General features: G+C 40.6%; 1 protein-coding gene across 2 annotated transcripts in view; it reads right to left on the bottom strand.

Moving 5' to 3' along the window:
• The window catches only part of trmu (tRNA 5-methylaminomethyl-2-thiouridylate methyltransferase), a 40,982-nt gene that overhangs the window by 23,211 nt on the left and 2,423 nt on the right, over window positions 1-15,348 (bottom strand). Inside the window, exons 2-4 of one of the 2 annotated variants that reach the window (XM_068059111.1) lie at window positions 11,860-12,025; window positions 7,299-7,405; window positions 5,856-5,969 (exon numbers count right to left, since the gene is read on the bottom strand). In XM_068059111.1, coding sequence (XP_067915212.1) covers window positions 5,856-5,969; window positions 7,299-7,405; window positions 11,860-12,025 — 387 coding nt within the window. The remainder of the gene's footprint in view (window positions 1-5,855; window positions 5,970-7,298; window positions 7,406-11,859; window positions 12,026-15,348) is intronic. The other variant, XM_068059112.1, reaches the window with a different exon arrangement.

The raw sequence follows: 15,348 nt of genomic DNA, 5'->3' as shown, positions 1-15,348 counted from the left end.
AAAACCCTAAGATGTTGTATCAGTACATTAAGAGCAAGAGGATAACAAAGGAAAGGGTAGAGCCTATCAGAGATGTACAAGGGAAATTAAGCGTGGATGCAGAAGATGTGGGTGGGATTCTTGATGAGCTTTTTGTCTCTGTTTTCACAAAGGAGAGGGCTGATGCAGACATTGTGGTTAAAGAGGAGTCTGAAATTTTAGATACGATAAGCATAATGAGAGAGGAAGTACCAGAGGGTCTGACATCCTTGAAAGTGGATAAATCGCCAGGGCCGGATGGATTGCAAACCAGGTTGTTAAAGGAAGTTAGGGAGAAAATAGCGGAAGCGCTGAGGATCATCTTCAAACCCTCACTAGATACAGGCGAGGTACCAGACGATTGGAGGTCTGTGAACGTTGCACCATTGTTTAAAAAGGGTGCGAGGGATAGGCTAAATAATTATAGGCCAATCAGTCTGACCTCGGTGGTGGATAAATTATTAGAATCAATTCTGAGGGACAGGATAAACTGCCACTTAGAAAGGCGCAGATTAATCAGGGATAGTCAGCATGGATTTAAGGGAAGGTCATGTCTTACTAACTTGATTGAGTTTTTTGAGGAAGTAACAAGGAGGGTGGATGAGAGTAGTGCAGTGGATGTAATCTAAATGGATTTTAGTAAGGCATTTGACAAGGTCCCACATGGCAGACTGGTCAGTAAAATGAAAGCCCATGGGATACAGGGGAATGTGGCAAGTTGGATCCAAAATTGGCTCAGGGACAGGAAACAAAGGGTAGTAGTCAATGGATGTTTTTGTGAATGGAAAGCTGTTTCCAGTGACGTTCCACAGAGCTCAGTGTTGGGTCCCTTGCTGTTTGTGGTATATATTAATGATTTGGACTTCAATGTGGGAGGCATGATTGGGAAATTTGCTGATGACACAAAAATTGGCCGTGTAGTTGATAGTGAAGAGACTAGCTGTAGACTCCAGAATGATATCAATGGTTTGGTTGAGTGGGCAGAAAAATGGCAAATGGAATTCAATCCGGAAAAGTGTGTGGTAATGCATTTGGGGAGGGCAAATAAAGGGAGGGAATACAAATAAACGGGAGGATACTGAGAGGGGAAGAAGAAGTGAAAGACTTTGGAGTGCATGTCCACAGGTCCCTGAAGGTGGCAGGACAGGTAGATAGAGTGAAGAAGGCATATGGAATGCTTTCCTTTATTGGCCAAGGCACAGAATACAAAAGCAGGGATGTAATGCTGGGACTGTATAAAACACTGGTTAGGCCACAGCTGGAGTTCAGGTCACCGCATTACAGGAAGGACATAATTGTTCTGGAGAGAGTACAGAGGAAATTTACAAGAATGTTGCCAGGGCTTGAAAGTTGCAGCTATGAGGAAAGATTGGATAGGCTAGGGTTGTTTTCCTTAGCACAGAGGAAGCAGAGGCGTGACTTAATTGAGGTAAACAAAGTTATGAGGGGTCTTGATAGAGTAGACAGGAAGGACCTGTTGCCCCTAGCGGAGAGGTCAATTACCAGGGGTAACAGATTTAAGGTGATCGATAGAAGGATTAGGCAGCACAGTGGCGCAGTGGTTAGCACCGCAGCCTCACAGCTTCAGCGACCCGGGTTCGGTTCTGAGGTACTGCCTGTGTGGAGTTTGCAAGTTCTCCCTGTAACTGCGTGGGTTTCCACTGGGTGCTCCCGTTTCCTCCCACAGCCAAAGACTTGTAGGTTGATAGGTAAATTGGCCATTGTAAATTGCCCCTAGTGTAGGTAGGTGGTAGGAGAATGGTGGGGATGTGGTAGGGAATATGGGATTAATGTAGGATTAGTATAAATGGGTAGTTGTTGGTCGGCACAGACTCGGTGGGCCGAAGTGCCTGTTTCAGTGCTGTATAACTATGATTAGAGGGACATGAGGAAAAACTTTTTCACCCAGAGTGTGGTGCGTGTCTGGAATTCTCTGCCAGGAATGGTGGTGGAGGCAGAAACCCTCAATTCTTTTAAAAGGTACCTGAACATGAAGTGCTATAACCTGCAAGGCTGTGGACCAAGTGCTGGAAGGTGCGATTAGATTGGGCGGCTGGTTTTTTTCCAGCCGGCATGGACACAATGGATTGAATAGTTTCCTTCTGTGTCGTGATTTTTCTATGCTTCCATGGTTCTATCACCGCTGGGAGGAGTATAAGCAAGAGCAGGTATGTAAGGTAGTAGGGGCAATGAAGGATGAAAGGGATAGGGAGGATGAGGGAGAAGTAGGCCTAGACAATTCTCAAATTGAACCTCCTAATATCCGGTTAGCTAATACTGAATTGTTCGAGGTATTAGACACTATGCTTTCATATTTTGATGCAGAACGAGAAGACCCGACAAGGCTATTCCCAGCATTTAAATGAGTCTGTAGGGTCAAACCAGGATGTACAACCGTAGCCATACATGATGTGGATGTAGGGAAATCCTCTTCTATAAAACAGCATCCTTAATCGTTAATGTCCAGAGAAACAGGCCCAGGTGAAAGCATAAATTGAAAGCATTAGTTGGAAAACCAACTAATTGAACCCAATCAAAGCAGCTGGAGTTCCCCAGTCATGTTAGTGCATCCCCAAGTCTCTTTAGATCTATGGGCGGCGCAGTGGTTAGCACCGCAGCCTCACAGCTCCAGGGACCCGGGTTCAATTCTGGGTACTGCCTGTGTGGAGTTTGCAAGTTCTCCCTGTGTCTGCGTGGGTTTTCTCCGGGTGCTCCGGTTTCCTCCCACAAGCCAAAAGACTTGCAGGTTGGTAGGTAAATTGGCCATTATAAATTGTCACTAGTATAGGTAGGTGGTAGGGAAATATAGGGACAGGTGGGGATGTTTGGTAGGAATATGGGATTAGTGTAGGATTAGTATAAAAATGGGTGGTTGATGGTCGGCACAGACTCGGTGGGCCGAAGGGCCTGTTTCAGTGCTGTATATCTAATCTAATCTAAAATCATAATCTAAAAACAAACCCTTACTGGAAGTCTTGTGTCTTCAGCTAAGTAAACAGCAGGAGCCATGATGACTATGGGAGTTGTTTACAGACAAGTGACATGTCAAAGATTATGGTCAAAAGTTGGCTTCATTTTTGGATATTGTTTTGAGTCAGCTGGGGGTAAGCCTGCTGAGAGAGAAGCCGCTAGCTCATCTTTTTTCCACCTCTTTGAGAAACCCTGAGAATCCAGTGTGACAGCTGAAACCTCTGATGCAGTGATTCTCCTGGAAAGCCTGCCAGACTAATTCTCAACATCACCTGAAAAGAAATGCTCCAAAAAAATCCCAGTGACAGCCATCGACGCATAATTGGACACCTGAAAATGGGCCATTTGGGAAAATTCCATATCCTATCCTTTTTCCTTCAAGAATTAATAAGTATTTGGCCAAAGTATTTTTAAAAAGATATCGCTGCAGAGAAATTTTTTTTCTTAAATACATGTGTATGTGCGCATGTGTGTTGGGTTAATTTATCAGGGAATTTTCATATTTCAACTTGTGTGTAAATAAGCTTTGCATCTTTATTGAATAAGTCTTGTTTTATAAAATTAATAACTTTGTTGTTTATTAAAGAAACCTGGTTTGTGGATTTTATTCTGAAACGAAAATAGATATATATAATTGGCCGAAGAAGTGTCACTGACCCGAAACGTTAACTCTGCTTCTCTTTCCACAGATGCTGCCAGACCTGCTGAGTGGTTCCAGCATTTCTTGTTTTTATTTCAGATTTCCAGCATCCGCAGTATTTTGCTTTTACTATATAATTGGCCATATCGGTAACTGGGTAAAACGTTTAAATACAAGTTGTGACCAGTGGAGCAGTGGAACTAGAGAAAGACAGTGCACTCCTCCAGCCTCGGTCGTAATATCTGCAAGAGGTCTTATAAGGAGTCAAGAGCTATTCTAACTACTACTTCTTCTTTGGCCTCCTTGTCTCAAGAGACAATGGGTAAGCACCTGGAGGTGGTCAGTGGTTTGTGGAGCAGCGCCTGGAGTGGCTATAAAGGCCAATTCTAGAGTGACAGACTCTTCCACAGGTGCTGCAGATAAAATTGGTTGTCAGGGCTGTTACACAGTTGGCTCTCCCCTTGCGCTTCTGTCTTTTTTCCTGCCAACTGCTAAGTCTCTTCGACTCGCCACGCTTTAGCCCCGCCTTTATGGTTGCCCGCCAGCTCTGGCGATCACTGGCAACTGACTCCCACGACTTGTGATCAATGTCACAGGACTTCATGTCGCGTTTGCAGACGTCTTTAAAGCGGAGCCATGGACGGCCGGTGGGTCTGGTACCAGTGACGAGCTCGCTGTACAATGTGTCCTTGGGGATCCTGCCATCTTCCATGCAGCTCACATGGCCAAGCCATCTCAGACGCCGCTGACTTAGTAGGGTGTATATGCTGGGGATGTTGGCCGCCTCAAGGCGGCCAACTACTATAAGGTTTCTGATTAACTCAGACTTCAGTTCTCCGTACTCACAGCCCTCAGCTAATCTGTACAAATCATTAATGAAAGCATCCACGGATTCGCCTATCTTCTGAACTCTTATTAAATTTTGCTCTTTCCAGGATCTTATTACTTTTCAAATTAAAATATTTCTCGAATGCTTGTAACATATCTTCAGATTTGTCTGAAGCTTCGTTTATGCTTTGCCTTATGATCCCGTCAACAGCAATGGTACCCATGGAGTATAAAAGAGCTCAGCCTCGGTTTTAGTGTGTAGCTGAGAAGCTACTCTAAATCTTAGCAATCCTTATCTTCACACTGAACAATTCTGTATCTGATTGAGTCCTTCCTAATTCTGAAAGCATTCAGGCATCAAATGTTTCAAATCCATTTTTTAGAAGACTTGTTTAAGATGGTTACCTTGGTTTAAGATTTTTTTCTTTTTAGGTTTGCTTGCTTGCTTTAATGGAGGTGTCCCCGTGCATTCTGGGGGGTTTCCCATTCTGGCATTTCCTGCGCTTTATCGGGGGTTTCCCATTCTTCACCCCCCCACATTCCCTGAATTCAAGATTTTTTCCCCTTTTTTTCTCTGTGCACAATGCCATCCGAAAATTACTGCAACTTTTTCAAAAGGCTTCTTACCCGATCCCTGACCATTGGTACCGTGACTCGCCCAATCGGTGGATTATTCTTGTTGCAGGCCACCGCACTTCAGTGGTGCAAGCTGTATTTCTGTGCACTGACTTCCTGACTGTCTGTGTCAGAGCAGCTGCAGAGTGCTTTGCAGCCTCTTCTGCAGGTAAGCAGTTTTCTTCAGTCTTCAGGCACTATTGTACCAACAAGTATTTTTTTTTAAATCTTTGGTTGTTCATCACTGCCTCCATGTTGTGTATTGTTGTAGCGTAGATCGAGTGTTGTCTACAGAAGTCTATGAGTCTTTGTAGGGCTAAAAACAACTCATTTATTATATACATATAACTATTTACACTCTCCACAAGCCCAGCACACCACTCACTGCTTCTGAAGAAGGGTCACTGACCTGAAACGTTAACTCTGCTTCTCTCGCCACAGATGCTGCCAGACCTGCTGAGTATTTCCAGCATTTCTTGTTTTTATTTCAGATTTCCAGCATCCGCAGTATTTTGCTTTTATTACTCACTGCTTCTAGCTTCTTCCAAGCCTAATACCCAAGTGACTATTACCCATCCTTACTACAGTGGGAGGGGTTTACTCTCACTGTCTCAAACATTAGCCCATCGGGTCCTTATACTACAAGGAGAAACCTGAGTAGATGAGATGACGAGGTTACACCGTGTTCAAATTGAATTTTGGCTGAAGGAACATTTCCCATCACTGAACTCACCTTGCATATGGACAAATTAAGGAATAAGGAAATGTAATGTTTTTCACTCACCCTCTCTACGGTGGTTATGAAAAATATCTTCAGTGCTTCTAATAGATTTTAGTTGGAAAACTCCATCATGTTGTGATGTTCTGGCATAATGACCGGTTGCCATTGCATCTGCCCCTACCTCAATATAGAGAATGCATTAGTTATGTAGCTGCTGCACATTCTATCTTTTTTGTTAAACATAGGAATGCACACTTCATATAAGTTTATGGTTAAAGTTTGTGTCTCAACATCTGGAACCTTTTAAAAAAAAAAAAATTTGTCAATTTCAGTCAGGCCTGCATTGAGTGCACTACAATTTGGCTTCAATGTCCTGGGTATCCTGGATATGTACTTCATAATCCTGTGCTGAATGTGCATGCATGTGGTCACTGAGTGATCATGGACTCAGCAGTTTCCTATGCTCCTCTCACCACCACCCAACATCTCCCCCAAAAGCCCCCCCAGATACCAACCATCTAATTATTACACATGAAATGAGGGACCAGACGGCTGGAATCACCCAGGAACCAAACCCCAGCATAAATCGTCAAGAGAGGCGAAACTAAATCACAAAGAATAATGATAATTGGAGCTAACGTCCTATTTTCTTCACGATACAAGTTACTTGGGATGCAGATGAGGACAAATAAGCAACTGAAACATACTCACCCCTGTATATAAGTGACAGCTGTGAGAGGGTTGCATTTCTGCCACCAGGGTCCTGCTTGTGCAGTACTTATAAATCTATTAGAACTGGTAGGAGGATCAAAATAACTGGAAACTTTATGACCTCCCCTATGACATTACTGAATTTTGAAAGTGCTCATACGTGCCTGCAATACGAGTTAAGCTATGAAATGCCTTTATAATGTTAAGAGATCTTCCCTCCACCCCTTTCCTGCTTTCTCCCCTCCTTCTCTCTCCTTTCCCACCTTCATCTCTCCCACTCCCATTTCCTCTCTCCTCCTTTCCTCCCACCTTACCCTCACACCTCCTAGTCCAATTATTCTCCTGCACAGTAGCTTTGTCTGATCTGACTTGGTCTTGGCTCCCAGTGTGCAACACCACAGGAGATCAAATAGAGAATAAAAGAAAAAAAGATTAGCTTTGGCTTCGCACCAATCACAGTGTATTTGATTACCGCATAAGGGTATCTATATTAAAGAATTAATGACAGTGACACAGTTAATGCCTTTTAGTCAGTGATCATTGCAGTTAATTTTAAAGAAATAATACCAGTATTAAGTATGGACATTTTTTAAAGAAATAACTAATTGGTGGAAGCTGAATTGAAATATTAATGCTTCTACAGTTCCAAATTACAGGGCATAAGTGCATAAAACCCAGTATATTACTGGATATTTTCAGACTGAATTATTAATTATTCTTAGGCATGTTAGACATTTTGATACAATATGTAAATGGTCATGTTTTCAAGCATCCAGTAAATACAAAGGCACTCACCCAGCATTTCCACAGCAAACTGCAACAGATATTTAAATTTAATGTTTTTATTGCACATGATATCAGGGTTTGGAGTCCTTCCCATTTCATACTCCTTTACTAAATTACTAGAAAAGAACAGATGAAACAATGCATTTTAATTCATTCATGTTCAGGCAATATGCCTTCTTAAAATTAAACCTTACGCAATAGCATCATTTTATAATTAATTAATTAGTGTTGAGGCACCTTCTGAAATGCATGACTAGACTTCATTATGTCATGCTATCATACAATAGAATTTTCTCAGCTCATCTCTTTTGTAACCCGAGAAGGAAGGCATGATGAAGGAGAAAGTGGGGTCCGTTAAGAATCACCAATGGGGCCAACTGTTGTTCACAATTTATATTAATGATTTAGACGTTAGAAACAAAAACACAATTTCTAAATTTTCCAATGACACCAAATTGGGAGGAACAGTCAACACTAAGGAAGACTGAAACAAATTGCAAGAATAAACTTGAAGACCGGGCACATAATTTGCAAATGAATTTCAACACAGATAAGTTACATTTTGGTAAGAAAAATAAGGAAGATTCATATTACTTGGAAAATAAGAATCTAAATGAGGTAGAGGAGCAAAAAGATCTGGCAGCATAAATATACAAATCACTATGTTGCGATGCAGGTTAATAAGACTATAACAAAAACCAAGCACTCTGCTTTATTTCTAGGGATAGAATTGAAAAGGAGAGAGGTTATGCTAAACTTGTATTGAAGCTTGGTTAGAACACAGTTCTAGTCGCCATATTATAAAAAGGATGTATAGAGGCACTAGAAAAAGAGAGGGAAAAAATTGACAAGGATGACGTTACACCTATTGGAAAAAGGGTGAACAGTTTGGGTCTCTTTTCTCTTGAAAAGCAAAGGCTGAGGATGACTGAATAGCATTCTTTAGAATTATGAAAAGTTTTGATAGAGCAGACAGAGATTGTTTCCACTTGCGGGGAAGAGCAAAACTAGAGGCCATCAATGTCAGATTGTGACCAAGAAATTAAAAATGGGAATTCAGAAGAAAATTCTTTACCTAGAGAGTGGTGAGAATGTGGTGAGAGTAGTTGAGGCAAATGGAATAAATGTATTTATGGGGAAACTAGATAAGCCTATGAGGGAGAAGGGAATAGAGGGTTATGCTGATAGTTAGATGAGGAAGGATGGGAGGATACTCAAGTGAAGCATAACACCAGCATGAACTGGTTCGGCCGAATGGCCTGTTTCTGTTCTGTATATTCTAAGAAATTATATGTAAGAGGAGTCAGATGATTTATTGATTGATGATCACATTATATACCGCTCCAAAAATAAAATACAAATTCAAAAAGCAATTAATTGTACCTGATCCTTAACAGTAGCATTTAATACTAAAAGCATCCTTTTTAATTACAGCTTATATTTGTATAGCACCTTTAATGAAATAAAATGTGCTAAGGGACTTCACCGGAGCATTATAAAACAAAATATGACACCAAGCCACATAAGGAGATATTAGGTCAGATGATCAAAAGCTTGGTCAAAGAGGTAGGCTTTAAGAAGTGTCTTAAAGGGGGTCATGCCAATTTGCTTTGTTGAATGAAATTTTCTTTAATCCACTGACTGGAGATTTGAATTTATATTTTTTGAAGAAATTTAAATAAGAGCAGAATGATGACGAGTTTGCTAGCAGCCTAAGATGGCCACCTAATTTGTAACACTATATCCTATATTGCAAGGCCTGTGAGGAGGGAGACGAAATGTATGCTGAACCAGCAAGACCTAGGAAGTTGAAGGAAACTGCTTTTTCTTTTTCTTTTAGCAAGAAAAATACTGCTAACTGCTATGTTTGAATCACTGAGTGACTGTCATGTGACAAGTCCCTCCCCATCTGTGGTTTTAAGCTTGTGTTTCTCTGCAGCAGTAAGGAGAAGCTTCTGGACTCTGCCACATGCAGACCCAAGTGGGGGTCCCTCTCTCTCTCCATTCCAGCTTACAAGCTTCAAATCCTGTCTGTTGACTGACCACGTCTGCATACTCCAGCTACAATCAGAAACCCCGTTGGATGAAATCATCCACATCGCTCCCTCCAAGAAACCAACCGAACCAGTCATCTATCTCTTCAAACTAAAAGCCTCACGACCACCGAATTCAGCTAGAAGCCAGCCGAATCACCAAACCCCACAGACTGTATACCCCTTTTTTCTATGGACTCTAACTCAACCAATCTACTTTTCCCCACTTTGTAACCTATTGGTATGTGTAAACCTCTAGTGTGTGAGCGCATTTGAGAGAGTTGGTGCATTGTTATTTTCATTAGTTCGGTTTAGGTACAATAAAGTTAACCTGTTTCTTTGTTAAACTCAAGAAAACCTGTCCGATTGGTTCTTGCTATGATCATAAGAACCAATAATTAAATACCTACTGAATTGGCCAGTATATCCACTTTAAGAAAGAATTAAACTTGTTGTGGTCAAACAAGGAGAAGGAAAAGAGGGAAGCCCTTTGACCCCTTCTCACTTGACTGTAACAAAGGGGGAAAGTAAGGTGGAGAGCCAGAGAGATGTAGGGAGGGTATTCCAGAGCTTAGAGCCTAGGCAACTGAAGGCACAGCCACCAATGGTAGAGCAATTAAAATCAGGGATGCTCAAGAGGCCAGAATTACAGGAAAGCAGATATCTCAGAGGATTGTGGGGCAGGAGAAGATTAATACAGTAAAAATGCCAGATATCCATAGGTTTTTATACACTTTGAAAGACCCCATTTAATTTTCCTTTCCAGATCCCTCTGGAATTATACAGTAGCCTGGAAAGACGGTGAGAAACAGGGCGATAGCAACTAAAGGGATGAACTCTGAAAAATATACCTTAGGAATATAGGAACAGGAGTAGGCCATTTAGTCGCTCGAGCTTGTTTCATCATTCAATGAGTTTACGGCTGATCTGTGACCTTATTCCATATATCCTTTGCCCCATATCCCTTAAAACCTTTAGTTAACATTATTTTAAATCCGATATTGATAGATTTAACAATCGACCTAGCATCAACTGCTGTTTGCAGAAGAGAATTCCAAACTGTTACCACTCTTTGCATGCAGACGTGTCTTCATTCCTGAAAGGACTGGCCCTAATTTTTAGACTATGCCCCCTAGTCCTAGATTCCTCAAACAGCAGAAATAGTTTCTCTCGAACTACCCTTTCAGTTCCCCTTAATATCTTGAAAACTTTGATCAAATCACCCCTTAAGCCTCTTAATCCCGGGGAATTCAACCCCAGTTTGTGTAATTTCTCCTTGAAATTTAACCCTCAGAGTCCAGGTATCAGTCTAGTAAATCTACGCTGCACTCCCTCCAAAGCCAATATATCCTTCCTGAGAATTGAACACAGTACTCCAGATGTAGTCTAACCAGGGCTTTGTATAGCTGTAACATGACTTCTAACCCCTTGTATTCTAGTCCTTGCCAGCAGTCTATTTGCCTTTTTGATTATTTTTGTACCTGTTCATGACTTTTTAATGATCTATGTACATGGACCCTGAAGTCTTCTAGCTTTCCACCATTTATAAAGTACTCTGATCTATCCTTTTTAAGTCCAAAGTAGATGATCTCACACATTATTACCTCTGTTAATCTGTAGTACAGTTACAAATGATTATGTCGGCTGATTTAACAAGATAATAAAATCTCATTTACTTCTCCACACCATAAAAAACAATATCCTTCCCAGTAAGGATTCCCACATATCAGCAGTCATTCCACAACTAAGAATACTAAGTATGTCTTCCTGGGCACTTGTCTCTGGTGGTTGAGACTGCTGCCAGGAAGTGTTGAGGGAGATTCAGGGTTATTCATCAAACACTTGCCCCTTCTATCTCTCTGTGCTTTTGTTCTGACAATAGCTAACATGTGGAATTGGATCCAATCAATCTAAAGCTTACAGCAATGGGAACAGCACACAGCAACACCACAAACAGCAATACTTCAAAATATACAAGAGGAAATTCACTAATCTCAGAGTAGAGCAATACACAAAAGGATATGGTTACAGTACTCTGCAGAGAGTGTAGGACCAATGAATTTACTATATAAATAACTACCATAAAAAGTTAGACTGGAGAATAAAATAACTTTTTTTTTAAAAGTGATAGAAATCATTAGTTCCTTGATCTCCCAATTCTAAATGTGTCATCATTTAGTTTGTCTTGTTTACCTCTTTGATTATAATTGTTGTTTTTGCAGTACTTATTAATCTGAAGCATTAGTTGTAAGCAACTTTCTATGATGGTGATCTTCCTTGCAATGCACCTTGGGATATATGGCCTGTGCATATTGACAAACATCGCTGTCTCCCCTACAAGACAATACCATACTAGACATTTTGCGTACGTTGATGGGATCACGTTTTAATGGGAACTTTCCCTAGAATCACTATGTAAAAGCACCACCACCCGACTCTAGTAAGCCATACAGAATCTAACAAAAAATATCCTTCAAAATTGTAATTACACATAGGTTTCTTAAAAGCAAAGAAAAATTTGAAAACTTGTATATTACCTAAAGACCTCATGCCAATACTCTTTCACATAGGAAACCTGATGAAAAGGGATGTCAAGCATCTTACAGACTCGGTATGCATCTTCACAGTCCTGATTACCTGTGCAAGCACCCTGTTCATCTAGCAAGTCCCAGTTTTTCATAAAGACTCCTGTCACTTGGTAACCTAGTGAAAACAGTTTAGATTCTTCTTTTAATACTGTATTACTTGAGAAGCACGTACCCTCAAAATGCAACATGACCATAAATACAGTAAATGAAGGGAAGTTACTCCAGGAAAGCAGTTATTTTCTTCAGCTGAAACTTCCAAGCAATAATAGAGGCTCAATGGAATTAATAGTTCCAACTCCACTGCATAAATATTAAGGTTTTGAGAAGTTGCTAATACAATATAAACAGATATTTGTAAAATCAGGGGTGTGGTGTATAAGTCACTTCACTTAGCGACAAATACTTCGCACCCATTTTAGAGAGATCATATCATCGATTTTGTCAGAACAAGGCAAAAGTCATAGCCAAATATGCTTTGTCATACTGGTCCACAGTACATTATATACACATAGATTTTATGTGAAGGAGAAAAATCACCAGAGGCACCCAGATTTTAGTACTTTACTTGTTTTACAAACACTCGGTGACGAATAACTCTCTAGCTCAACAGTCTGGCGATTATGTGGTTAAAACAACTGAGCCTTGTCACTGTGGTGGAGAATATACCTTTCCATCAGTGCATACTGATAAACAATGCATTTCAAGAGAGTTAACAAACTTGTTAAATAATCACAAAAATTAACATCTTTGGGCACATTCAGCTTCAAGTCCTACACAGATGTTGACAACAGACAGAAGATAGAATTTCTCCTCCTTCCAAAGCAGTTCTCTTAATGTCAGATTCACACACAGCTTCTAGAGTGAGCTGAAAGCAAACTGTTACTAGTTTGAGAATTCACAGTTGCATTCAGAGAAATTTTAAAGTAAACCAGGTACCACAATAGCCTGGAGTTGTTTGATTGTTAGATTATTAGATTGCATTTACATTTTAAAGTTTGAACAGGTTACTAAGACCACACATGTTTAAAGCAGCAAAGAGAGAAGTTTTAAAACGGAGACCAATGTAACCTGAAACAATGAGCAGACATATTATTCAGGTCATTAAAAAAAAAATCAACTATTTAGTAACACTGTGCTGTATGTAACTGGAAATGATATAAAGAACAAAATATAACAAATGCAACATATAAGATTCTCCATGTCAGCTAAAGTAAAAAGGTATGTAAGCAGTACACCACTTCAAAAGACATACTTCAAACATTGTTTGTGACATTCTATTCGGTAAGTGGGTAAATGAAAATTGATTTTATTTCTACACAGAGAAAGAGCCTCAGCCATGCTGAAGTCAGGTGTGGCAAATAATGAAGAGCCCTCTACACTTCCCCAACACTAATTCAAAGGACTAAATGTGATATTTCCATTTCCCATACCAATCATCCTTCTGATCTCTGTCAGCAACAACAATAATTTAGTGTAAAATGATGTGCACTATTGTATCCTGGGCTTGTACTTACTGAGAATTGGGTTAATACTGTCCAGTCACCTTACTTAAGAAAAGTACACAGGAGACATCATTCCATCAAGCTGAACTGGACAAAACACAAGCCAAGGGGCAAAAATACAATATCCTAACCTGCTGAGGCAGACTTTCATTCTACCAAATTCACAGAGGGCCTTAAAACTGAATTAAATAAAGTGGCACAGTATAGTAGATTCTAGTTGCCAGATCCTTTAGGGAAGGAAACTTGCCTTCCTTACCCCAGCTTGGTCTATCTGTGATTCCAATTCCACATGTGGTTGACTCTCAACTATCTTCTAAGTGGCCTAGCAAGCCACTTAGTTGTATCAAACTGTTACAAAGAATAGTACACAGACTGCAGTAGTTCAAGAAGGGTGCCCATTAATTTCTCAGGGCAACTAGGGATGGATACTAATTACCAGTTTTGCCAGCAATGTCCACATACCAAGAATGCAAACTTTTTAAAAAATTCAATGTACTCTTAAATCAAACTTGATGCTGCAGTTAGTGTTGCATGTTCAAATATACTACTGATGCAACAAATCCAAAAGTTATCAGCCCATGTTTAGCAATAATAAAAGGAACGCTACACCGAGCAAACTAACTTTCCTCTTCAAAAATGAAGTGTTTACATCAAGCAAGCCAACAGTACTGTGTCGCAAAAATAAAACTAAAATAAATCTACCACTACTGGAATATGAAACAAAAACCGAAAATGCTGAATAAATACAGCAGTTCCATCTCTTCGTGGAGAGAAACAACAGATTCAATTTCTGGGTGCATTTTTGGCAGAACTCAGTTTGAAATGCCTTTTCTTGCTACAGTATTACAAAATTTTACACTCAGGACAAGTTAACTTTTCCCTTTCTCTTTACAGGTGCTGCTGGACCTGCCGTATATTTCCAGCATTTTCTGTTTCTGTTCCATTAATTAGATTTATGCTTTATAATTTGCCAAGTGATTCCCTTTATCTAAAACTTTCTGCAGTGCCATTCAATGGCAGTTGTGTAGTTTTCGTATGGATCACTTTACATGTTCCACTGCTGTTATGCTCCCAGCCTACTTTGTCAAATGCTATGTATTACCATTCCGACACACACATGCCCATTTTCTTTCCTCTTCTCCAAAGTATTTTAAACTGCCAACTGATCCACAAGGACACATTGTACAGCGAACCCGTCACTGGTATCAGACCCACCGGCTGTCCATGTCTCCGCTTTAAAGACGTCTGCAAACATGACATGAAGTCCTGTGACATTGATCACAAGTCATGGGAGTCAGTTGCCAGCGATCGCCAGAGCTGGCAGGCAGCCATAAAGGCGGGGCTAAAGTGTGGCAAGTCGAAGAGACTTAGTAGTTGGCAGGAAAAAAGACAGAAGCGCAAGGAGAGAGCCAACTGTGTAACAGCCCCGGCAACCAATTTTATCTATAGCACCCGTGGAAGAGTCTGTCACTCTAGAATTGGCCTTTATAGCCACTCCAGGCGCTGCTTCACAATCCACTGACCACCTCCAGGCGCTTACCCATTGTCTCTCGAGACAAGGAGGCCAAAGAAGTATAGACTTCTGGTGAACTGTAGTGTCCAGTTATGTTCTGAACTTTGAAAGCTGCTTTCAGTTTTGTTTAATTTTGCTCTTCTGACTCAAGATAATGCACAATCAAAACTGAAGGAAACAAGACTTGTGATGGAGGTCCCTTTGCCACCAGGCCATTGCTGGGGAAAAGTCTGCAATATCTACATTAGGGTGGTCAACATTGACAGGAAAATGTGAGTACACAAAGAAGAGTAGAATACAACCCCCATGCTACATGCAGTCAGTCAGGTTCACAACAGAGCAGAAAATTTAGCTCCCATAACTATTTCTGCAAACTGCACATTTGTTTGTTTTGAAAACAACTGCAGTAAGTACTTTTGGCAA

Source organism: Heterodontus francisci, chromosome 27 (genome assembly GCF_036365525.1).
Source record: "Heterodontus francisci isolate sHetFra1 chromosome 27, sHetFra1.hap1, whole genome shotgun sequence".
Lineage (NCBI taxonomy): Eukaryota > Metazoa > Chordata > Chondrichthyes > Heterodontiformes > Heterodontidae > Heterodontus > Heterodontus francisci.
This window is presented reverse-complemented; position numbering and strand designations above follow the sequence as displayed.